This window comes from Microcebus murinus, unplaced genomic scaffold (genome assembly GCF_040939455.1).
Source record: "Microcebus murinus isolate Inina unplaced genomic scaffold, M.murinus_Inina_mat1.0 scaf010_hap2_Mmur4.0, whole genome shotgun sequence".
Lineage (NCBI taxonomy): Eukaryota > Metazoa > Chordata > Mammalia > Primates > Cheirogaleidae > Microcebus > Microcebus murinus.
Genome location: NW_027438956.1, coordinates 328,052 through 353,547, shown reverse-complemented (window position 1 = coordinate 353,547; position 25,496 = coordinate 328,052). Strand labels below are relative to the sequence as shown.

The 25,496-nt window shown below is 51.0% G+C and overlaps 1 protein-coding gene across 5 annotated transcripts in view; it reads left to right on the top strand.

Annotated features, from left to right (window-relative positions):
* CSNK1D (casein kinase 1 delta) overlaps positions 1-25,496 on the top strand; it is a 32,480-nt gene that overhangs the window by 4,047 nt on the left and 2,937 nt on the right. Inside the window, exons 2-10 of one of the 5 annotated variants that reach the window (XM_012777265.3) lie at positions 2,615-2,725; positions 13,515-13,663; positions 14,244-14,472; positions 14,853-15,023; positions 15,646-15,794; positions 17,502-17,673; positions 18,098-18,237; positions 21,240-21,303; positions 22,488-24,676. In XM_012777265.3, coding sequence (XP_012632719.1) covers positions 2,615-2,725; positions 13,515-13,663; positions 14,244-14,472; positions 14,853-15,023; positions 15,646-15,794; positions 17,502-17,673; positions 18,098-18,237; positions 21,240-21,272 — 1,154 coding nt within the window. In that variant the 3' untranslated portion in view covers positions 21,273-21,303; positions 22,488-24,676. Of the gene's footprint in view, positions 1-2,614; positions 2,726-13,514; positions 13,664-14,243; positions 14,473-14,852; positions 15,024-15,645; positions 15,795-17,501; positions 17,674-18,097; positions 22,458-22,487; positions 24,677-25,496 lie in introns of those variants that run through there. The other 4 variants (XR_012916756.1, XM_012777264.3, XM_075999845.1 and 1 more) reach the window with 4 other exon arrangements.

Sequence of the window (25,496 nt, the reverse complement as noted above, 5' to 3'; positions counted from 1 at the left end):
ATTCACTTAATTTGCCATCTGCTTTTGTCTGCTCAACTTGGGGGCATGGTTTTCTTTTCCTGGGACTGACATTAACCTGTGTCTAAACACAGACTAACATCTGTGCCTAGCGAGGGAATCACTGTCTCACAGCAGACTAGGAGAGTAGAGGTGGCTCAGGGGATGGAACGTCCTTAGTTGACACCTGGTCAACATCTGCATGCCACTGGGTTTTGACTTGTTCTGTATCTGGAACTTAGAGCTCAGTGGTATCAGTAAGTGCTTGTTCTTTTTCTAGGAGTGCTTTCCAGACTTACCTATGGTGAAGAATCAGGTTTTGTAGTTTCCAATCTGTTGCATACTAAAACTTTTGTAATGTTAGATGAAAATGTTGCTGGCACAGCATAGGGTCTTGTTTCCATGATAGGATTTAATCCATACTGTGTTCCAGAGTTGCCAGTGGTCGTTTGCTCCAAGACTGCTGCTTTATCAGCCACAGAAAAGTAGAGTTAGAGTTGTTCTCTGCATTCTCGAAGATGCCAGTCTAGCAGGCTGTGTGGCCCTGTGCTGTCCCGTCGCTGGACCTGCCAGCTGGCGAGGGTGGAGTTGCTGTCAGCAGAGGCTGTGCTTCTCATGCTTTGGGGTGCCGGGGGCTGTGATGCCCCTGCTTTGGGGCGCAGGGAGTTGATGACGTAGCTAGTGAGATGAGTCACCGTCCCTCCTGGCTGGCGCATTCAGTTCAGAGTCCAGGTCCTTAAGGGAACTCAGTTCATTTTTCATTTGCACAGTACGTTTTACGATGAAGTCATTTCTCTTGTAATTGGATAGATTGTTCCAACTATAGGCAGGAAGAACAAAATGTATTACCTGTCTTTTGTTTTGTTTTGAGACAGAATTTTTCTCTGTTGCCCAGGCTGGAGTGCAGTGGTGGTGTCATTGTAGCTCACAGCAACCTCAAACTCCTGGTCTCAAGTGATCCACCTGCCTCAGCCTCTCAAGTAGCTGGGACTACAGGTGTGCGCCACCCCACCCAGCTATTTTTTTTTTTTTTTTTGTAGAGACGGGGTCTTGCTCTTGCTCAGGCTGGTCTCAAACTCCTTGCCTCAAGCAATCCTCCTGCCTTGGCCTCCCAGAATGCTAGTATTACTGGCATGAGCCACTGTACCTGGCCACTTGTCTTGCTTTTGAGTGCCCCAGAGAATCTTTGTTGAATGGTAAATGAGATTCTTAAATCTAGAATGGTCACTGGCAGTGATCAGATGCTGGTTATTCCTGTGGAATTGCAACATTAGCTGTTGGTTTTGGATCCAGGCTTGCGGGAGGCAGTGGATCTCATGCAGCCATTGAGCAGGCTAAAGGTGGCTGCTTCTCTTGTTCTTGGGTGTTCCCTGGGCATGTGTGGGTATCAGTCTGTTCCAGTGCTCACTGACCTTCCTCTGCCTTCCATCTGGGAATCTCAGAGTGTTGCGTAACCAGTAACCCACTCACCTCCACAAGTCCCTGGTGAAGCGGACAGTAGGCCTTCCCACTGTTCTCAGTCGATGAGAGAAACTGAGTCACCAAGGACTAGAAGGCTTGCTTTGCCCAGCACAGTCTCTCAGGGGCTCCTGGAGCCAGTGTTAATTCCTTTGCAGAAAGCCCCACTACTGAAAAGGATTAAAGTGTTTTATGCTTGGAAGGAACCTGTGAAGGGAGAGGAGAGCTAGGTATGTGCTGTGTTATCTCCAGCCAAAGTCTTGGGTGGCAGACGGGGATGGGGGAGATCTTGGATGCAGCTTTGGGCCAGATTGAGACTTGGGAGTCTATGTGTGGATACTGGAGGGGTGGCAGTTGTCAGTTTTGTAGTTCCTTATTGGAGTAAAGCAGAGATAGAACATTTCTAGATAAGTGTAGTTTTGCTTCCAAGCTCGTAGGCTGACCCTCATAGTGTTAGCAGATGACAGAAGGTATGTGCCCAGTGTGTTTTGCATGAGTGGTGTATTAAGGCTTTGAAGACAGAAGCTATTCTTCTGTCTCATGTCCCCAGGAAGGGAAAGGGGCATCCCTTGGCCTGGTGGAGGGTCTTTGGCAGGCGTGTGGTGGGTCATCTAGAGGTGACTCCTGCAGCTGTGTGGAGACTGATAGGAGAGTGTGTGGCTTGATGCCAGGTCTGGATGGACTGGGGCTGTGGCTGCTTGCTAAAAACCCAGCCTCCTTCAAGAGGGAAACTCAGATACACCCTGTAGGCCCATGGAGGTAGTGCAGAGAAGTAGGGACACAGTCACCCAGGAAATCTGCCATGTTCTCCCTGGGCTGGTGAGTGCAGGGGCCATGGGCAGGACTGGCAGGAGTGAGCGGACCATGAAGGCAGCCTGCAGAGGGAGCCTGGGGACTGATGGCAGTAGTGGCGGTGGAATCCCAGGTAGACTTTCTGTACCTTCCAAATGCTTCCTGTCGTGAGTGAAAATGAGGGTCATTTCCCACGGAGATTTGTCAGCTGATGATAACTATGTTATGATAGAAACTAGAGAGCTTCCGTTATTTAGTCCTTCTTGGAAAATTCACAGAGTACTTGCTGTTTGCCTGGCCTGGTGCAATGTTGGGTCAGGTGGTGGACACGGATAATTCATGTTTGTGGCTTTCTTTCTTTGCCAAGGTACGGACATTGCTGCAGGAGAAGAAGTTGCCATCAAGCTTGAATGTGTCAAGACCAAACATCCTCAGCTCCACATTGAGAGCAAAATCTACAAAATGATGCAGGGAGGAGGTATGTCTTTTACCTGTTAGAAAAGAAAACCAAGGTTTTGTTTGATAAGGGAGAGTAGGTTATGAATTAAAGTCTCCGGTTTATTTTGGGGAAGAGGGAGGAAAATATTTCTCCACACCCTTGACCAAGTCCTATGGCTTCATCAGATGCTTGGTTAACAGAGGGCCTCACTCAATAAAAAGAAATAATCTGGTGCTTTTGCTTAAAAGCTGCCTTCCTTAGCTTCATATTAGGTAAGTGTGTCCTTAAAGTCAAAGGGTTTGTGTGAATTGTAGAATAACTGCAGGTTCCTGATGGTGGCACGTGCCCCTCCGGTCAGCCATGACTGTCCTGTGGTATTGTCCTAGGTCACACCCAGGACCTTCCTTATGTTGGCCCTTGTGTGTGGCCTCTGCTCAGTCACACATTTTTCTTACAGCTCTTGGGGAGTCCTTCAAACTCTGAGGGCTCAAGTTTACTCCTGAGTGAAACAAGGATTTTGAATTTGGTGACTGCCATGACCTCTTCCACCTCTGTCCCTGTCTTAGTTTCGTGAAACCTCAGCAGGGTTTGGGTACCCAATGTCAGGCTGCGGGCCTGGTGAGGAACCAGAGCACTCCTTTTCTGATCTCAGAGTCTAAATTTTAGGACTCTCTGCACTTTCAGGTAGTTTGATGGAACAAGAGGGAATTATATGTGGAGATTTCAGTGCTGTGAAGGATGGGTCTCCCAGCAGAGCCTCTGCCTGTATACGGGAGCCCCCGTTAGGAACAAGGCTTTGTGTCTGCAGAGTGGCAGGGCCTCTTCCTCTGTGGAACCCTTCTGGCCTGGTTGGTACTCCTGTAGTTGGAGGGTGGAAGGAAACTCCCTCAGCACTCCACCAGGGGAAGGCAGTTCTTCAGTGCCTGTGTTAGTTTTGTCAGCAGAAAGGGAGGGCTGTTGATTTGACGTCTTGACATCTTCCCTCAACAAAAGCAATTTAATCCATCTACTACTAGAAACTGACATTTCTAGGTTTATGTAACACAAAAGTATCTGTCAGCATATGCATCCCACAACAGCAGAAATGGTCCTGTGGGACCCTTTATGAGAGAGGTGACCAGAGGAGGCCGCAGGGATGCAAACTGCTCCACTGACCAAGAAAAGGTCAGCAGAGACCCTGCCCTGCGGGCTTGCACTCTGGTGGCCCTTTGTAGAGGACAGGCTTCTCAAGGGCAAGAGTGTGTTTGGAGCAGAGTTTCTCAGCCTCAGCACCATTAGCATCTGGTGTGGGGCTGTCCCCTCACCCTAGGATGTTAAGCACCGTCCTAGATGTTAGTGTCACCTCCGGGCACACCAGTTGTGGCAGTCCTCCCTTGGTGGACCCTAGTGTAGAATATGAAGCATCCCTGCTCTCCGTTCTTGTCAGTGCCCCTTCTGTAGGATCTTGGAAACCAAACAGGCTTTTAGAAGTGGGCTTTCTCCTCTCTAGGCTTTGCCTGCAAAGCCACGACTCTGGCCATTCCCCAGATGTGGTTGGTTGGGTTCACTCCTGTTTCAGATGCAACTTGGCGGACGCTGGGAAGATATAAAGGTGTCTAGGAGTGCGGGGCGCATACTGCGTCTGGTGTTCTCTGAATTCCTTCTGCAACAGACTGGGGCTTGCGGGTTACAGGATCCGCTTTGCCCAGAGACCACCAGGCTTTGCTGTTGTCCCGTGTTGGCAGAGCGTCTCCTGTGGGTGGATGCGGGTTGTTCCGTTGTCTCCGAAAAGGATAGCAAGCACCTCTGGTTGTGGTTTTTCTTCCTTTCATGTGAGAACCAAGTAGCAGTGCTAAGTCCTGATCTTGCGTTTGACTGATACAGGCCGCTTTGCGGGAAAGCGCAAAGCCAAGCGACTGTAATCCGTTCTCTGTAGCTTGTTGTAGTACAGGATTAATCTGGAAACTTCTGGATGATGGTGGCAGCACAGCTGCCTAGGGGAGGAGTTGGCATTGAAAAAACACACGTAAGTCCCTGCCTGCCACAGTCCCATGCAGTGGGTGCTGGGGTCTTCAGCCTCATGTTACAAATGGGAAAACTGAGGCAGAGGGCTAAGTAAGTTAAATAACACAAACTTGAACTTGAGCCTTCTAGCCCCTGGGCCATGCTGCACAGCATCTGTCTGCTCCCAGAGAAAGGAGCAAGACCACCTCCATGGCTTTCAGCTGTCAGGAACCTTCCCCACATGTTTCCAACTTTCCAAAATCTGGTTGAGACAATAGATTGAAAGCCAGAAATGGCAAGAATAAACTAAAATTAGCTGTGTTGGTAAAGAACTTTGTATAGACAAGTTTTTATCAAAACTGAGTGGACTGCCAGGCAAGACCTGTTTTAACTCTCCTTCCAGTTACCTCAAAAGTAGTTCCAGGCTACCCCTACTGATGACCCTCACCAGAGAACACTCCCTTGGAGCACAGCCGCTTTTGGTCAGCCTCGTGTGGCTGGTGTGGTTTGGGGCAGGGGAGAGTGACGTCTTTGCATGGAACCCAGGCCAGGGGGAAGGCCCTGCAGCTGCGGGTGGGTGACTGGCTGCCATAATCTTTTTATTATGAGCAGGGAACTTATGTAAGCTGTAAGGTGTCAGCAGTGTCTCCACCAGGCCCGTGCTTGCCTATGTTTAAGTTTTTGTTTCTCTGTCATTCCACAAGAAATTTGTATTTTTCAACATCTAAATAATGATTTTATGTAGAAACACTTGACAGTTTTATTGCTAATCATTTAAGTATGAATTGCTGAAAAGTTCATGAAAATTTTTATTTGCATTGATGCTCAGTCCCCACATTTATATTGAAACTTTTCACAAATCAAAATGGAAAGCATTTGCCAGTACCTGGCCCAGTCCCCCAGTTTTTCATCCCCAAGCCCAAACGGGTATCTTTGGGCTTCATGAGGGGGAAAGTATCAAATGTTCAGAACTACAAATAGTAGTAAAGTGACTTATCCCACCATGACAGTCCCTGGCATGTCTCGGACAGGTGGGCACAAGCAGCACACAGGTCTCTGTTTTCTTAGCCATTGGCCTCACTTTCCTTTGGATTCCTGATTTTGCTGGACAAGATGTCTGATTTTCCAGAGTCACAATCTGTCAGAGCCGTAGGGGACAGCTCCTCACCTTTGCCAGTGGGCACTCTCCTGAGTGACTTGCAGTGATCCCTCCCTGGGCTTCACCACCACCTAGTTTGCTGGCAGTCTGCTTAGGACAAGGCATGCTACAAAGGAAGCTTTCGACCCTCACTGTGAGAGTGAGGGCACTTTGTTTTTTGTGTATTTTATTTCCCACTAAAGAGAAAGATGTTGCCATGAGACATGCCATCAGTTACAAATGGATCTTGAGTCTCTGCTATGTATATCTTACACATTTGTGACATTTGTGAATAGCATGTAGTCATACTGTATGTATTGTGTAACTTTTTTTGACCCAGCATATTCCTGAAATTCTGTGTTGATGCAGCTGTAGTTCATTGGTTTTCCTTGCTGTTTAATAGTCTGTCATGGCTTCATAACAGTTCAGTTACTCTGTGATTGAGGAGCCATGAATTGTTCTTGGCATTTTGCTTTTAAGGGACAGTGCTTCTGTGAACACCTTTGACCATGTGTTACGGGAGACACATGCCAGCATCTGTACCCGAGGCTGTATGCTGGGGTCCAGTTCTGCAAGATAAGGCTGAATTCTGTACAGATGCACATACGTTTTTTTCAAAGTGGTTGTATGGATTTATGTTCTTGCCTGTATTGTCAGTGTTCGTATTTAGTCCACGTTACCTTCATGGTCACCATTTCTTTTCAGTGTGGCATTGGATACCCTAGCCAGCACTGAAGTGGAGGGGTGGTCCTAAAGAATAAGGATGAAAAGGGCAGAAATAAAACTGTTGTTATTGGCAGATGAGATGGGATCAAAATGTAAAAATCACTATTCATTATGTTAAATCAACAATTAGTTAATAAAAAGTAATTACTGTTTACAGTAGCAAAAAAGAAACCTGTACAGTGTCTAGGAATAAATCTTAAGACAGGCAAGATCTGTATGCAGAAAATTTTAAAACCTGAGTAGGGGTTTTTTGATATTATATATTCTTGGAAAGGGAGACTCAAAGTTGCTCTTAGTAATCATTGAAATTCTAGTCAAAATTCAGCAGTTTTTTTCTTATATAGCAAGGTGACTAGAATTCATAGATGAGTGAAGGACCAAGATTAGTTAAAATACTCGTGAAAAAGAGGGTACAAATGCCAAAACTTGCTATAAAGTTGTTGTAATTAAGCATGTAGCTCTGGCCACAGAAAGGGCCTAGAAGTAGTGACAACCCAAAGCGCCGAGCACACCTGACCATGAGATGGTTTCTAAGTATCATTTCCCCATTAAGAGGAGTTCAAGGCTGGGCACAGTGGCTCATGCCTGTAATCTTAGCACTCTGGGAGGCTGAAGCAGGTAGATTGCTTGAGCTTGGGTTGGAGACCAGCCCAAGCAAGAGCAAGACTCCGTCTCCATGAAAAATTAGCTGGGTGTGATGGTGCACACCTGTAGTTCCAGCTACTCAGGAGACTACAGCAGGAGGATCACTTACACCCAGGAGTTTGAGATTGCAGTGAGCTATGATGGTAACACTGCACTCTACCTGTGACAGTAGAGCAAGACTCTGTCTTAAAAAAATAAATAAAAAAGAGGAGGCCGGGCGCGGTGGCTCACGCCTGTAATCCTAGCTCTCTGGGAGGCCGAGGCGGGTGGATTGCTCGAGGTCAGGAGTTCGAAACCAGCCTGAGCAAGAGCGAGACCTCGTCTCTACTATAAAATAGAAGGAAATTAATTGGCCAACTAATATATATACAAAAAAAAAAAAAAAAACTAGCCGGGCATGGTGGCGAATGCCTGTAGTCCCAGCTACTTGGGAGGCTGAGGCAGGAGGATTGCTTGAGCCAGGAGTTTGAGGTTGCTGTGAGCGAGGCTGACGCCACGGCACTCACTCTAGCCTGGGCAACAAAGCGAGACTCTGTCTCAAAAAAAAAAAAAAAAAAAAAAAAGAGGAGCTCAGGCTGCTTGAAGAAGTGGCTGATTCTAGTCCTAGGGCAGAAGAAAGAAGGTAAATCTGGAACACGAGGCAGAAAGGAAAGAAGTTCCCTGAACCAGCACAAGTGTGTTGGGAGGGTTTAAGAGTGAGCTTGGGGGGGTAGATGTCTGTTGGCCAAATTTGAAATGAATAGTGACAAGAATGAATCATAACACACTGGTGTGCGGAAAGAGAATTCATTAATCCATAATGCTACATATATATGCAAAGTATTAATAGAAAAGAGTTCATAGGCTGGGTATGGTGGCTCATGCCTGTAATCCAGCACTTTGGGAGGCCAAGGTGGGAGGATTGCTTGAGGCCATGAATTTAAGACCAGCCTGGCCAACATAGTGAGACCCCGTCTCTACTAAAATAGAAAAAAACATTAGCCGGGCATGGTGGCACATGCCTGTAGTCACAGCTTCTTGGGAGGCTGAAGCAGGAGGATCACTTGAGCCTAGGAGTTTGAGGTTGCAGTGAGCTATAATGACGCCACTGTATTCCAACCTGGGTGACAGAGACCCTGTCTCAAAACAAAAAAAAACAAAAAACATGATCCATAATAATACAGGTTGAGTATCCAAAATCCAGAGTGCTCCAAAATCTAAAACTTTTTTTGAGTGCAAACAGGACATTCAAAGGAAATGCTCATTAGAGCATTTTGGATTTTTGGATTAAGGATGTTTGACTGATAAATATGTAATGCAGATATTCTAAAATCTGAAACACTTCTGTCCAAAGCATTTTGGATAAGGAAAACTCAACCTGTACTATATATACGTGTACACAAATATAAAGAGAGACAGCTCCACAGATGATGGTCAACTAAAAGATGCAGTTACTTTTAGTGCTTTTCATCCTGTGTTTAGGTCCGGACTTCATCTGGCATGATTTCCCTGCCTGAAGGAGTTAACACGCTCACACGGGCAGGTCTGCTGGGGATCGTGCGAGCTATGGGACCACGTGTGTCAGTGTACTTTCCATCATGGTCTTTTGCTTGGACTGGGCTGAGCTGCTTGGATCTGTGGGTTTGTTTTCATCCAGCTGTTTCTTCCAGTGTGGCCCCCAGTCTTCCCTTCTGGGTCGCCAATCATTTGGGTGAGGTGGCTTGATGCTGTCCCTTGGCTAGCTGATGCCCCTGTGTGTGTTTCTCTGTTTGCTATTCAATAGTTTCTATTGCTCTGCTTTCAAGTTTGTGAGTCTCCTGCAGTGTTGGCTCTGTTGTTAATCCCACCAGTGTAGTTTTCATCTCAGACAAGGTAGTTTACCTCTCCAGATATTAGATTTGGGTTTTTCCATATCTCCATGCTTTTGTTTAACTTTCTTGACATGGAATTCAGTTAGAGAACTTTTTGACATGGAATACAGGTAAAATTTTTAATAAGTTTTTATGCTAATAAATTTTTTGCTAATAAATAAATTTATGCTAATAAATTTTTTATGTTGATTCTAATATATTGCTCTCTCTGAGTGGTGTTTTCTATTTCATTGCCTGCCCGGTAATCTCTGGATGCCAAACACTGAGAATTTTACTTTCTCCCACGTTGGATGTTTTATCCGGCTCAGCTTTGTTCTGGGTGGAGTTACGGCGAGTTTCTCTGTGCAGTTCCTGCTTTTGTGATGATGCTCATGGCAGTGAACTGGGGCACTTGGGAACTGGCTGCTGCTGCTTTCTTTTCAGCATCAGTGTGTCATCTGCCAGATGTCCAATGTCCTAGAAACCACCTTTCACGTTTTACGTTTTTTTTTTCCCCACGTATTTCTGAGCATCTAGACACATTTTATGTTTTGTTTCCTTAGTTATCTCAAGGGTAAATTGGGTCCCTATTACTCCATCTTTGCTGGATGTAGAAGTAACTTTTACACTTCAAAAAGACAAAAATAACATTTTTTTCGTGATTCTAAGGTCAGAAATGACTTCTTAATGTAAGATACTGAAAGCATTACTCATGAAGAAAAAGTATGATGAATTTATCTTTGCTAAAACTAAGCACCTCTTTTCTTTAAGAAACTCCAAAAGAAAATAAAAAACATGCCATTAACTGAAAGAAGATATTGGCCTCGCACAAAACCAACAATGGTTTGTTTCCCAGACTTTTTTTTTTTAAGAGACAGTCTTGCTCTGTCACCCAAGCTGGAGCACAGTGACCTGATCATAGCTCCCTGCAACCTCCAACTCCTTCCCAAATAGCTGGGGCTACAGGCATGTGCCACCACACCGGGCTATTTTTTATTATTTTTTATTTATTTATTTTACTGAAGGAAAGTATTGTATTTGCATTGTATGTTTATTATTTTTTATAGAGACAGGAATGGGGTCTCCCTGTGTTTGCCCAGGCTAGTCTCAAACTCCTGAGTCATCCTATCTCAGTCTCCCAGAGTACTAAGATTACAGACATGTGCAACCTCACCTGGCCAGTTTCCAGAGTCTATAAGTAACTACTATAAATAGGAAAAAGACACCATAATAGAAAAAATTGGCAAAAATATAGGCACAAGCATTTCAGAAAAGAGGTAAATGCATGGGAAGATGAAAATAAAACGTTTGGTGAGAGAGCATTTTGTACCTGCTGGGTGACAAGAGTCTGGAGAGAATGTGCACCAACAGGAAGTCACTCTTGCCAGCCACAGTCTAAATTGGTTTATCCATTTTGAAAAGCAGTTTAGTGTCATCTCGTGTGCTTTACGTAGTCGGACAATTTGTACCCTACGGCTCAGCTTCTGTGTTTCTAGGTATGTACCAGAAGAAAAAAAGCTGTGAAAAAGGATTTCATGTGTAAGTATTTTCACAGTGGGCAGGTGTAAGAATGTACTCAACAGCATCTTTTATAATAGGAAAAGCAAGCCTGCACCATTCCCGTGACAGGAGAGTAGGTAGATTGTGGTGTGTTCTCTGAATGGAATGTTATGCAGCATGTTACTTGCCCAATCAAACAGGAAGGATCTGGGGAACCGGGGATGAGATCAGAAGGTGGGGGGGCTGGGGGCTGCTGTCAGGAATGTTCCAGGTCTGTTACATTATGTTTTATAAGGTCAATACTTGTTAAATTTGTTTCCAAGTAAAATGTTAATATCTATTTTAAAATAATGAAATAAGTTCTAAAATGAAGGGAATTTCTTGATTGGCATTAAAACTTGCTATGAGGCTAACTAAAAATCTATATATCTTTATGTCCTTGCCATGGAAGGACATAAAAGGTTGATCCAGCTAATTCAGAAAGCTGTATGAAGAACTATATGTATAGTTAGGATCCAGTGCTGTGAGAGCATACTAAAAAATCATGTGCTCTTGTGGATATAGGAGGAAAAGGACCAAAGAGCATATTCTGGGGACAGTATTTTGAGAAGTTTGTCTATTTCTACAGGACTTGAATTTTGACTCTGCAGTAAGGCTGCTGTGCACATTCTTGGACAAGTGCACGGGCCTCTCCTCACGGCCGTCAACTGTCCGTGCAAACTCTGAAGTGTCCGGGTCGTTCGCCATTTTCGAAAGCGGATCGTTTGTCTTTTTAGTGTTGATTTGTATCTTCAGAGCTAATATCTTAAAACCGTCTTTAAGGCCGGGCGCGGTGGCTCACGCCTGTAATCCTAGCTCTTGGGAGGCCGAGGCGGGCGGATTGCTCAAGGTCAGGAGTTCAAAACCAGCCTGAGCAAGAGCAAGACCCCGTCTCTACTATAAATAGAAAGAAACTAATTGGCCAACTGATATATATATATAAAAAATTAGCCGGGCATGGTGGCTCATGCCTGTAGTCCCAGCTACTCGGGAGGCTGAGGCAGAAGAATTGCTTGAGCCCAGGAGTTTGAGGTTGCTGTGAGCTAGGCTGACGCCACAGCACTCATTCTAGCCTGGACAACAAAGCGAGACTCTGTCTCAAAAAAAAAAAAAAACCGTCTTTAAATTCTTTCCCTTGTTTGGGCTGCGGGATCACTTGATTCTTTCTGTTAGGTATGTCTGTCTGTCTTTGTTCTCACACTGATTTATATACTTAAGTCTAGGTTACTGTGTAAATCTCCAGAAAGTTTTCATTGCTTTTGCTTTTCTTTCATCCAACCAAATTTAGGTTGCTGCAAAAGTAATTGCAGTTTTGGAACTTGATTTTTGAATCATAACTAGGCTCAGACACATCTTTATTAATCAAAATAGGAACCATTACAATCAATAAATTTTTGCCAACAAAAAATAAGTTTGTTTATTCCTATAGCATAAAAATCCATGTTTGGGATTTGATGAACTCTTGGAAAGCATTTTCTGCATCCTGCTGGGTGTAAAAGTTTTTTTTCCTGCAAAAAGTTGTGGAGATGCTTGTGAAGAAGTGATAGTTGGTTGGCAAGAGGTCAGGTGAATATGGCAGATGTGGCAAAACTTCGTAGCCCCATTCATTCCATTTCTGTAGCGTTGGTTGAGCGATGTGCAGTCGAGCGTTGTTGTGGAGAAGAGTCGGGCCCTTTCTGCTGACCAGTGCCGGCTGCAGGCGTTGCAGTTTTCAGTGCATCTCCTTGATTTGCTGAGCACACTTCTCACATGTAATGGTTTCGCTGGGATTGAGAAAGCTGTAGTGGATCAGACCAGCAGCAGACCACCAAATGGAGACTGTGACTTTTTTCTAGTGCAAGGTTGGCTTTGGGAAGTGCTTTGAAGCTTCTTCTTGGTCCAGCCACTGAGCTGATCGTCACCGGTTGTCATATAAAATCCACTTTTCATTGCATGTCACAATCTGATCAAGAAATGGTTTGTTGTTGTTGTGTAGGAGAAGAGAGGCGACGCTTCAAACTGACGATTTTTTTGATTTTCTGTCAGCTCCTGAGGCACCTGTGTATCAAGGTTTTTCACCTTTCCAATTTGCTTCAAATGCCGAACAGCCGTAGAAAGAATGGTCAATGTTGAGTTCTCCAGCAACTTCTGGTGTAGTTGTAAGAGGGTCAGCTTTGATGACTGCTCTCAGTTGTTTGTTGTCAATTTCTGGTGGCTGACCACTGCGCTCCTCATCTTCAAGCCTCTCATCTCCTTTGAAGAGTGTCTTGACTGCCTACTGTACTGCACATGCCTTCGCAGTTCCCAGGCCAAATGCGCCGTGGGTGCTACGAGTTGTCTCCACTGCTTTACGACCCATTTTGAACTCAAATGAGAAAATTGCTTGAATTTGCTTTATGTCTAACATTTCCACAGTCTAAAATAAATAGCAAGTAGTAAGTCATTAGCAAAAACATAAAGTGAGAAATACGCATTAAAATGATGTACAACGCAATCACATTTAAAAATGTATTCCAGTATCAAATGGCAAATTTCAACAGTGTGAAAACTGCAGTTACTTTTGCACCATCATGATATTTCTGCCAACATCAGAGTAATTAAAAGATTTTTTCTCTCTCATCCAGCCCCTTGTAGCTACATTTCTCTTCTTTTTCTTAGCCTTGTGTTCCAGATCTTTCTTCTTAGCCTCCCCTCCTCTCTGGTGAACTGGTTTCCAGCTGGCTCTGTTGGTCCTCTCTGCCTAAGCAGCGCCTTCTCCTTGCATTTCCCACGCCCCTGCCCTGGCTTTGTTCGTTTTCTGTCCGTCTGAGCCCGCAGTTGGCTTCGTGCCATCTGTGAACAGACATGGCCTCATCTCCACTACAAGTCCTGAGGATGGGCATTATTGGGGCTCCCTGAGCCTCTTGACACCCCCCCACCCCCCGCACACATGAGGATGAGGGCAGCCAGTGGGGTGGTGGGACTGAAGGTCTCTGTCTGTCTCTCCCAGTGGGCATCCCCACCATCAGGTGGTGTGGAGCCGAGGGGGACTACAACGTCATGGTGATGGAGCTGCTGGGGCCCAGCCTGGAAGACCTCTTCAACTTCTGCTCCAGGAAGTTCAGTCTCAAGACGGTTCTGCTGCTGGCCGACCAGATGGTAAGGACCCAGTTTTCTGATGTGCCCAAGCAGCGTGAGCACTTGGTACATAGCAGTTGGTCTGGTAGAATTAATTGTCCCGTTGCTGTTCTGTCCATTTTTATGCCTATTAATTCACAGAGAGAAAAGGGAAATGGGTTTGATTTTAGCCTCAAGATAGTGACACAGTTGATTGGTTTGGGGACCCACCCTCTCAGCATCACATAGCACGTTCTCCTCGAGTGGTCTCCCTGTTTCTCTCAGGAACACACATTTCATTCCTAACAACTCGTGTAGTTTCTGAGCAAATTCTTGTGTGTAGCCTGTGCAAGAATACAGCCAGTAGAGACCATTGTGTAGTAGCGACAGTCCTTTCCCCGAGAGCCAAGAAGTGATCAGGCCTGGGGGTGCAGCGGGGCTGAAGGTACCTGGGGAGGTGACTTTGGTTAGTTCATCATCCACCCTTCCTCGTTGTTAAGTTGCTCTTCTTGGGCAGGAGGGTGGAGAATGTGCAGCTCCCGCTTGACCCTCCCTCTGCCAAACAGGCTCCTTCTCAGACGTGCTACTCCGGGTGCCGTCTCACGTTGCCCTCTGCTTGCAGATTAGTCGTATCGAATACATTCATTCAAAGAACTTCATCCACCGAGATGTGAAGCCAGACAATTTTCTCATGGGGCTGGGGAAGAAGGGTAACCTCGTCTATGTCATCGACTTTGGGCTGGCCAAGAAGTACCGGGACGCGAGGACCCACCAGCACATCCCCTACCGGGAGAACAAAAACCTCACAGGGACGGCGCGGTACGCCTCCATCAACACCCACCTCGGCATTGGTGAGCCCCTGGGTGTGGGGTCACTGAGCTGGGATGCCTCCGGTCATGTCTGTCCCTCAGCCTGGGGAGGCTGGCCTCTCAGGTGACCTCAGGCTCATGAGTGTGGTTGGCGATCACCACTGGGAGGTCTAGAGCTGTCATCACCCCTTTGTAGCAGGCGGGCTGGTTTCAGTGACTGTCGGGTGTGGAGGGCAGGCAAATGCTGGATTTTCCAAGCATTTCTCTGTGGCATTGATGCCGTTCTATCAGGGGAGCTCAGGAATTTGCTTAGGAGCACATGAGGGGCAGCTTTTGGTCAAAAAGTATTCCATTGCATGCGTTTGCTGAGTATTTTGCTTTACACAAGCGCTGTCCTTTACACATTTCTCTTTCCTTTTCAGAGCAATCTCGAAGAGACGACTTGGAGTCTCTGGGTTATGTGCTGATGTACTTCAACCTGGGCTCTCTCCCCTGGCAGGGGCTGAAGGCTGCCACCAAGAGGCAGAAATATGAAAGGATTAGTGAGAAGAAAATGTCCACTCCCATTGAAGTGTTATGCAAAGGCTATCCTTGTAAGTGTCCTCCAGCCTGTCTTTTCGGTAGAGCTGGTTCAGAGGGTCCATGCAGGTGTCTGGCTCGAATCAGAAGACTCGCTCACCTTGTACAGAAAGGGTGGCAGGAAAGAGGGGGACTTGTGTATGGAGGTTAGTGGGTGGCCACCGTGTTCCGAAGTGCCTGCCGGGCACTGTCTGTTTGGCAATCTGAGGCCCCAGAACAATGGTGGGCGAGGCAGGCCCATGCTCGAGGCCAACGCCCAGAGGCAGGGCTGGGTCTCAAGGAGACCCGTGTGGCTGGGCAGGTGAGGGCGGTCAGTCCTGGTCTTCACAGTGGCCACAGTTTGTCCTCCCTGCTGTCTCCTGCTTCTGGAGCCGTAACTCAGTGCCTGTCCATTTGTTTTTGTGGGACTGGCCCTGGAATACATGCCCTAGATAAAATAAGACTCTGCTCTGTGATGTTGAATGTTTAGAAACTCTTCCCTAAGGCCTAGGTTCTTAAAGCGTGACTGATGTTTCAGGTTGCGTCTTTCACACCTTCAGTATGTGTAGAAAAGGAGGTAAACAGTGATGCTAACAGACCCTACTCTGTGTCTCGGTCAGGAGTTCACTCGTTAGCTTTGAGTCTCTTGTTTTACAGCTGAATTTGCCACATACCTGAATTTTTGCCGTTCCTTGCGTTTTGATGATAAACCTGACTACTCATACCTGAGGCAGCTCTTCAGGAATCTGTTCCACCGCCAGGGCTTCTCCTACGACTACGTGTTTGACTGGAACATGCTCAAGTTTGTAAGCGCCACTGCCAACTCCTTCACCCCTGCACGTGCGGCACGGGAGGCTGGCGGCCGCCTCGTCTGGGCTTGGGTCTCGTGTGGGCACTGCAACGGGCGTGGTTCAGGCCGGACAGGTGTGTCTGCCGAACTGTGAGAGGCAGGCGTCCCTGGCAGACTTTGGCTTGAGAGGATGAGGTCTGGCTGAAGGCAAGGATGCTGGGAAGCCAGATGCCTGCCAGGGAGAGTCGGCACGGCACCTGTGGCCTTGCCACATGCAGGTCTGCCCAGAACAGGCTCTGCCTGGCGGCTCAGTCTGGTCTCGTCAGAGGGTGGCTGTGTGGTAGTGGTTGCCGATGCTGAGGAGAACCCTAAGAGCGGCTTGGGTCTGTCTGCCTGTGGCACAGCTGGTCCTCCGAGGCTGCTGTGCGGCTGGAGGGCTCCACCGGCTGCTCCCTGCCCCTCTTGCCTCTTGCCCAGCCGAGCCCGGATGGGGGCATTGGGGGCAACAGATGTCTTTACTGCCCAGGAGGGGCTGGGGCCAGGTGGGGTGCGCTCTGCCTGCCCAACCCTGTAGTGAGCTGGTTTGGTGAGGCGTGTCCTTGGTTACCCACAGTCCTGTTCTTTGAGACTTTGTGTGTGAGAACGTTCTGCCTGTGGCCCAGGAGAACCTTGAGCCTCTCCATAGGCAGCCTGTCCCTGGGACAGTTGTGTGAGTTTAATTAATTAATGTTTGGACAGCACTGCCAGAATTGGCACTTTCGTTGAACTTTCATGTTCTTTTTCATTAAACATTTATTCTGTTGTCAGTTTAAAGAAGTTGGAATCTTTCCAGGTGACAAAATCTGGTGGACAGGCAGAACTGCCTCTTCAGGGAGTGCAAGACGCACAGCCTCGTGACCGGGTTGTGTGGGGGGCCTGGCAGGGCAGGGGTGCTCAGTCAGCTGGCCTGGGTATGCTCTGCAGGGTGGGCGGGGCCAGGAGAAAGGCCCTCCAGGGCTGGGTGCAGGAGTCGTCCTGCAGTGCTGTTCTCCGTATCCCTCCCTCAACACGGGACAGAGTGTAAAGGGCCCAATAGTGAATCATTCCAGCTCTGGTGGCATGGCTGTGTGCAGAGAGCTGCAGAGCTAGGTAGCGCCTGGGTGTGGCGCCCTGTGCAGGCCCTGCCTTATGGCATTGGTCATTAGAATGTGGCTGGTTCCTCAGCTTAGCTGCTTACAACCTGGTGCCCGCTGTGGCCAGAACGTGCAGTGCAGACCTGACTGCCAGCGTCACTGCTCTGCCTGTGTGTGCCTGCTGCTGCTGGGGACCCTATGGCGCAGCGCTCCTCCTGGGGCTGGCCTCTGGCAGACTGTCACCCGGCCAAACGCTGCACCCCTCTCCTCCCCCACTGTAGGCATTTGGGGCTCATCCCCCTCTTGGTGTCAGGGTGTGGATGTGCACAGGAGCAGGCCACCCGATTGCCTTCTGCTTCAAAGTTTAAGGAGGTTCTGAGCTACCAGGTGCCCAGCACAGAGGGGTTTGCTCTGGTGTGTTGGGGAAGGACACGGGCTACGCACCCCCAGGGATCGTGCGGTCGCGCAGCAGGAGAAAGGTCATTTTCTGGCTCAACTGTGCGTTGTAGATAACTTCTCGGGTCAGTCTTGTCCCAAAGGCCCCTTGGTATTTTCTCACATTACCAGGGGACAGCCAGGTGCCATCCTGGTCTCACCTCCTCCCTCCATAGGGCGCCAGCCGTGCTGCCGATGATGCCGAGCGGGAACGGCGGGATCGAGAGGAGCGGCTGAGACACTCCCGGAATCCAGCCACCCGGGGACTCCCTTCCACTGCCTCTGGCCGCCTGCGGGGCACCCAGGAAGTGGCTCCCCCCACACCCCTCACCCCTACCTCACACACGGGTGAGTGCACCCCTTGAGGAGGGCCCTTGGAGCAGGCCGTGGGGAGCTGCTGGGGGGCCTCTCTGGCCTGCGGGTGGGGGGAGCCGGGGCCCAGGCCACGTGGGGGCTGATCCTGGGGGTGCGAGCAAATTTTTCCTCCACAAGCCCTTTGATGCTCCTGTGTCCCACATGCTATGGGCATATCAGAGCTCTCCTGCCGTAGATATCCCTGGCTGGCTGGCGGGCATGTAGGGCTGGGCTGGGTGCCTGCTGGGCTGCTTTGAGTGGGGGTGGCTGTGGCTGTTGGCCCTGCTGCCCCTGCAGTCTAGTGAGATGTTCAAGCCACCAAGGGTCCTTGTTGGCCACAGCTTCCCCAGGGGAGGCCCTTACACAAGAGGCGTGGCAGCACGCAGGGTGCTCACTCTACTTCTCTCCCTCCTCTCAGCTAACACCTCTCCTCGGCCCGTGTCCGGCATGGAAAGAGAGCGGAAAGTGAGTATGCGGCTGCACCGTGGGGCCCCAGTCAACATCTCCTCGTCCGATCTCACGGGCCGACAAGATACCTCTCGCATGTCCACCTCACAGGTACGCGCTCTGAGCTCACTGAGGCTGGGGCGTGCCAGGCCCAGGCGTGGGGATGTGTGTCAGCGCCTGCCTCTGCCTTATTACCCTGTCTTAAAACCTCAAAGTCGAGAGTAAGATGAGTTTTTTTGAAGGGTTTGTTTTCTTCTTTTTTTTTAATGTTTCCCATTTTTGTTTTTAACCTGTGGGGAAGTTGCGTTCGTAGTTGCTGATTTGGCCTCTTGGTTGAGAGCCTGAGAGACAAGCTGCACTGCCAAAGGGCTTGTTGCCCAGCTGCAGTGTGGCAGGTAGCGGGCTGTGGGCGTCGAGGGCTTTTCCTCTGCTGTTGCTCGGGTGCCCCCAGCCATGCGCCCCATACAGACGTGCGCCTGCTCACACCTTGTCAGGAGGAGGGGATGTTGTGGCGCACCCCATCTCCGGGAACTTCCTCTTTCCTGCTGGCCAGGGAGGGTCTCTGCGCGGGAGCTGCCCACACTTCTGGCTGGGGCCGGGGCGGTAGGAGCCTTCGGTGGTGGCCCTCCCCGGTGGCATGCCACGTTTTGAGTCTCCTCATCTTCTGACGACCGTGTCGACTGTGTGGCTCTGTCACGAGGGAAGTGTGCTCCGAGAAACGAGCCTGCTGCGCGTCAAAGGCAGGGTGGCACGGCCTGGCCACGGGGGCTCCTCACACCCATCTTCCTCTCCCAGCATCTTCCCTCTCGCTCTGGCTTCTGTTGTTTTGCATTCGCTAACACGCTTCTTTCAGACCAGAACAACTTTTTACATATATGCGGATTCTTTCTCTTGAGACAGTTTTCAGGGTCCCCTATGGGGACAGAGGCTAGGGGTCAGCAGTGAGCCATGGAGGGGCTGGCGTCCTGTGGGGTGCTTGGCTCACCCTCAGTGTCTTCCTCGGTGAGCAGGAACTCGTTCCAGAGGCGCGTCCTGTCCCCAACGACGGGGGATGGGCCCGAGCAGTGCAGGCGCTCTTGGCCGCCTGTCGTCTTACCAGAAAATGGATCCTTTCACCAAACACTTCTAACTCACTAACCATTTTACTGGAAGTGGACTTTTTGTGTGATTAACTTTCTCTCAAAGAGATCAAGACGCAGGGAATTTGAATGAATGGTTGTTCGAATCGTGGGGTAAAGGGGCCTGGCTGGCGCCATGAGACTGGGCCCCTCACGTGCACACCCGTGGCCTCTGGTCTCGTGGCCCTGCAGCACAGAAGGTCCCAGCAGACTTCTCCGTGATCCCTGGAGTCCCACGTCAACAACTGTGAGCAGGTCCTGGGAGGCCGCCTGGGCCTGTCCATCCTCACGCGGCCCCTCTATAGTCTCCCAACCCGTGAGGAGGAATGAGTGCGGCCTGCGTGTGGTGGGCTCTAGCAAAGACCAAGGAAGGGGCAGGCCTAGCTTTCCTTTTTCCTTTTTTTAAGAAAATAAGGCATCTGGTGGTTTGGGATTTTTGAGGAAGATGAAAGAGTCTGGAGTTCTCAAGGGTTCTGGACAGTCTCAGGCAGCTCCTTCTGGCTGTGTGGCCCTGGCCAGCACCCAGAGCGTGGCTGTCGCAGCCCCGCAGCCTCTGAGGGTGCTGAGGGACTGCACACCGCTGCAGGGTGGTGGAGAAGAGCGTGCTTCCTTCCCGCCGTGAGCTGTGGCTTGCACTCACGCCAGTGCTCTCTGGGCTGTTTACCATGTGAAGAAATGTAACATCAGCTTTAACAGCAGGGATGAGCCTCCAGACAGTTTATGTTTGGGTGCTTTCCCTCCAGAAGAAGCATCTTAGCTTTTGTTCCTGGTCACCCAGGGTTTTCTTAAGATGCCTGTGATGAGGGCAGGGCACCCACACCGCCTTCAGGACAGGCTCCCTCCTCGGCTACCCTCAGGAGGGAGGCTTTTCCTGTCTCTTGGGAGGCTGCTGTCCACACAACACATCCCTTCCCTTCAGCCTCCGTCTGCACCCGCATGCTCAGTGGCTCCGTGTCCGGCAGCCCCGGTTCTGCATCCAGGGGATAAACAAGGCCCCTTCTGAGACCCGCAGATGAATGTCTGCCCTGGGGGTTGGAAGTTAAACGAGGAGTGGGGTTGCTCCGACTTTTACAGTTCAGCAGCTGTTACTCACACAAATGCCTCTCCCAAAAAGGAAAGTTGGGGACTCTGGTAGCCGTGGCAGCACGCTTGCTCCTCCGGGTGAGCTCTGGGGAAGCATGGAGCCCGGGCGCAGGGACTTGTGCTGTGGCCCACCCCCCTGGCGCATCTTCTACATGGGCTGCCATTTCCCCAGTTCTTTGTGCCCCTCTCAGGGGTTGGTGCTCCCGGTGGAGATATGGCAAGTTGGCAGAAGGGCTTCCTGGTGCTTGCTGGCCCTGGGCAGGTCTGGACGGGTGACCAGCATCCAGCATACAGTGGCACCCAATGTGTAGGTCCCCTGGGCAGCCTCTGCCTGCTACGGAGCCTCTCCCTCCCATGCTGCAGGGGGTGCACCCTGTACCCCCCCTTTGAAGGGCAGTTTGTGTCAAGCCAGGCCTCTTTGGCCAAGTAGCATGGTGAATCTGTTTGGTATTTTTTTTTTTTTTTACTTTCTGAGAAGAAAGGCCTCATCAGTCCAGAATTGTCCACAAAGATGCCAGTTATTCCTTTTGAGACCTTGCTTTAATCCACACCCTGCCCCAAAATAAGATCTGCAGCCCTGGCCTTCATAAGAGGAAGTGTGTCCTGGGGCGGTGCCGTCGCCACCAGCCTCACAGCCCCACAGCCTGCTGGCATCAGGTTCTCGGTGTGAGAAGAGGTAGGAGGGTCTGTCCGTGCCCCCGTCTAGAAGAGGAGCAGCCGCCACTCCAACTTGAGGGCCAGTTGTGAGAGGCCAGTGAGATTGTGGCCGTTCCCTGGGTGCCCCCAGGTGGACCTGGCTGAGGTGAGGACGCCTGTCTGGACACAGGAGACGTAGGCAGTCAAGGGGCCGGGGCCTCGCGTGCTGGCCGGCTGGTGGGACGCTTACCAACAGCTGTCTTTTCCCCACCTCAGAATAGCATTCCTTTCGAACACCACGGCAAGTAGCTGCTCGTCTCCCGTCGGAAGGCGGCACTGGGTGAGTGTGCTCATGTTGGGCTCGCAGGTGGCAGGCGCCGGGTGGGCTGGGAGCACCACCCCCACCCCCAACCCCGCCTGTGGGCGCTCTCAGGTGGGGCTGGGCTGCATGCCAGGTGCCCGCGAGGTAGAGTGAGGCTTCTTCCGCTTTGTTCTTCTCCTCGTGGGGGTCCAGAGCCGCTGCCGTCAGCTGCCCAGTCTAGGGGAATGCCGTGCATAGAGTGTGTCTCTGAGCAGAGTGACTGTCCTGCTGTACCCTTGGCCTTTGGCCCCCGTGACCGCATTCACCGTGCCGTTGCGCCCCTTCTGTCCCTGGGTGCTGTGTGCAGAGCAGGAGTGCCATGGCGCTGTCCTCAGGGCTGGCTCCAGGTGCCCCAGAGCACTTGAGCCTCCTCGTCGGGGGTCGGTGGGGCCTGGGAGGAGTGTGTGTCGTGCTCAGCTGAGTGGCGCCTCGCTTGGTGTTGGGGGCTCTGAGCTCTTGCTGCATTCAGACTTCTTGGTCTCTGCCTGTCCTGGCTTTTTTAGTCGTTTCTCTTCCTATCTCTCATTTATTTCTGTTCTCATTTTGTGTTTCTTTCCAAACCTGGTCTCTGCCCAGCCATCTCGTCCACGCAGCTGTCGTCTGTAATGGCCCTCCGGCCACAGTTACCTGCTCCCCTGCGTTGGTGCATGGCTGGGCCTCCACGCTGTGCTCCCTTCTTGTCAGTGACGCGGCCCTTGGTGGCTCCTTCTAGCAGGGGCTTGAGCTTCTGTCGGGTCTGGTGCCACTGGGAGACCTGCTGCGGCTCTAATGCTGTGCGCACTCTTGGAAACATGTTGACAGGAACTGCTTTTCACGTCTTCCCCTAAAGGGACACTGTTTGCAAAATGCCCAGTTACTTTCCAGGAAGGGAGGCTGGGAGCAAGTGTCTCTCCCCCTTGGATCCTCACCGATGGCTGCCGAGGTGGCTCCGGGGTCACCTTCCTGCATGCCTCTTCCCCCCTCCCAGCACTCATTCAGAGCATGCGGCCTGGCCACAGAGGTCTTGTCTCATGGCCAGGGGTGCAGGCCTCCAGACGGGGGCATGGCGGCGGCAGTTGTCCCCTCCCTGCCAGGCTCTGTCACTGTGGTGTCTGTGCCTGAGCGTCCGACTGGCCCGTTCTGTGGCCTCATGCTGACCTTCTCCTGTGCTTTGGCTCCGACAGATTCCCGGTCGGGTGGCTTCCAGTGGTCTTCAGTCTGTCGTGCACCGATGAGAACTCTCCTTCTTGCTGTGAAGGGCAGACAATGCATGGCTGATCTACTCTGTTACCAATGGCTTTACTAGTGACGCGCCCCCCGGTCTAGAACCGAAGTGTTAACCGGGAGCTCTGCAGGCCACTCACCCAGCGACGCTCATGGGGGAAACAAAATACAAACTAAACGGACAGACTCCAAGAGCTGCCATCACCGGGGCTGCCACCGAGGCCCCCCACGGGAACTGAGTTGTGACGGGGCTGGGAAGAAAGCAGTGAGAGACGGTTGCAGAGAGACTCAGACTCCCTTGCAAGAGCTGTCAGCCCCTCCAGTGGTGGTAACCTGTGCTCCCTGACGATTCCACTGTAACTACCAGTCTTCTACTTGGTTAAGACAGTTTTGTATCATTTTGCTAAAAATTATTGGCTTAAATCTGTGTAAAGAAATCTGTCTTTTTATTGTTTCTTTCTTGTCTGTTTTTGCGGTCTTATAAATAGATGTTGACTTTAAAGAATCCTGAAACAAAGACACTGGCTTGGAGTTTCTGTGTGGAGTCAGGCAGGGAGAGGGGTGCACATGGATCTCGAGGGTGTGTGTTGTGTTTGTTCCGTTTGTTGTGTTTTGTCCACGTTAGAGAGGAAGTTTCTTGTCAGTTCTGTTACGTGTGCGTGTGTGACACGGGACATTGGCAGCCTGGTTCTGGGATCTCTGTCACTCTTGCCCGCTGCAGACCGAAACGCCTGCCTCTGGAAACCTTGCCGACCCTCGGAGCGGGCGGAAGGTGCTGCGCCAGGCCCCATGCGCTGTCCTCCCAGGGAGGGGCCCAGGACTCTGAGGAGCTCAAGAGCAGAGGTTGTGAGCCCCACGAGATCGTGGGGTGCTCCGAGAGCGACAGTTGAGTGCATTTGTGGTTCGCTGGGCGAGGACTGCGAATCGAGACTCGTCGGGGTTGTGTGTGATACCTCGGTGGTGCTTGTTGCCTCACCCGCCTTTGGATTTGGGAACTTTTCTGAACAGACTGTAAATACCGCCGTGCGGATTGGCTGTTAATTTGTGCTAACGCCTGTGTGCTCAACACCACGGAGCGGGTCGTCCCCATGGATGCCGAGGGTGCTGCCCAGAAAAGCTGGCGTGCTGGAGGGCGCCACCCTGAAGTGCGGAGGAGTGGGTGACCCTGACAGCCTGGCCAGAAGCTTCAGGTGTAGGACGAGTGGCGGCACACACCTTGCAACCAACCCTCGGTCGACGTGAACCAATCAGAAGTGGAGCAGGGGTGGGCTGAGTCTCACCAGAAAGAAGGCGATTCCGGGGCTGGTGCCCCCTGCAGGGCTTGCTCCGATCTGTTGATGTGTTTTCTTGCCTTTGATTTTGCAGCCGTTTGGCTGCACCGTGGCCACAGCCAGTGGAGCCAGGTGACCTCTCCTGTCTGCTCATAGCTAATTTTCTGCCTTTCTTCCTGTCACCTGTGAGGGTGTTATGTTTGGAAACGGGGCGTGCGTTGGGAGCTGGGGACCTGAAGGTGTCCACCTTGGATCCCTCCCTTCCCCGTGGCCCCAGCACAGGAGCCTGGGCCCTGGGGCACCATACTGGTGGGCCTCCCAGGGTATGGCCCTTTGCCGTCCTGGCCAGACATCTGTCTGAGCCCCTGGGTGCTTCTTTCTGAATCCTGAGCTGGTTACTCTGTAAGCATTTGGGGGTGTGGAGCCTTGAGCGGGTGGGGCTGTGTGTCAGGGTGCAGGGGGAGGCTGGGGCGGGTTGGGGCAAGTTTGAGATGTTCTTTGTTGCCGAGCGCCTTCATCCATTACGCTTCCCCCACCCGCGCTCGGTGTTGGCAGTGACAGCCTGTGGGCACGAACTCTGTCTGTAAATACCCGTGGTCCCGCTGTAGCGCCAGCAAGATCGTGCAGGGCAGCCTCCGACCTCTGGCTCCAGACTCTAGCCTGAGGTTGCTGGGTTGCGGCGAAGTGGGCTTGGGTGTGTGTGTCTGTGGCAGTTCTCACCAGTGTCCCCCCACCCGTACTTGCAGGAAACATAGTTAGAACGTCTGTGTCGACCTGTGTAGTGGCAACAGTCTGAGCTGTGCGTTTGTATCACCACTGTACTTGTGTACTCTAACAACTGTGTACATAATAAATTCCTAATGACTTCTACCTTTCTTCCCTGCCCCTTCCATGTGGTCTTTATTTCGTCGGCTTGGGAGTTTTCAGTATGTTTCGATCAACTGCCTGAAAGCTGCTTTTTCCAGGGTGGGTGTTCCCGTCTGTCCTCCTCAGCCTAGTGGTGTCTGAGCCCAGGGAGCGGGCGGGAGGGTCTCACCCGGCAGGGCAGCCTCTTGGTGGGGTGGGTCGGTGCTGCGTGTCACTCAGCCTCGCCACCTCGAGGAAAGAGGCCCCCAACCTCCACGCGCTCTGGCCACCAACAGTGTGGTGCTGCTGGCAAGGGCTGCTTGTGGTTTCCTGTGTGGCTGCCCTCCCCGTCCCTGGAGAGGTACCCCCACCCCTGGGCATGGCCCTCCTTGTCCCTTGGTCTGGCTCACGGCCTTGGGCTCCCTCTGCTGCCTGAGTTGTTGGAGCACAGAAGTGGCCTTGTCTCTATTCCTCACAGACCCTCTGGGGGTTGGGGGAGGGTGTCGGCTGTGGAGGGGGAGAGGCCTGTTGCCGGGGCCTGTCCTGTCCCACAGACCCATCTGTGCTGATGAGCGGAGAACTGGGCCCGGCAGCCTGCCCTCCCCTGCGCTAGGGCCCCCCAGCCAGAGCCCTGCCGTAGGGCCCGCTGCCTCCCGGCTCAGCTGAGGACGTGCTCTCTGTAGTAGTGAAAGCACAAGCAGGACTTCCTGGGCCACACGGGCTGCTGGAGCCATCTAGGAACAGGATGGGTTTGCATGTGGCCACACTTGGGCGAGGGCTGGAGGGCAGTTCCATAGCCATCCCGACAACTTTTTTTTTTTTTTTTTTTTTTTTTTTTTAAGACAGAGTCTC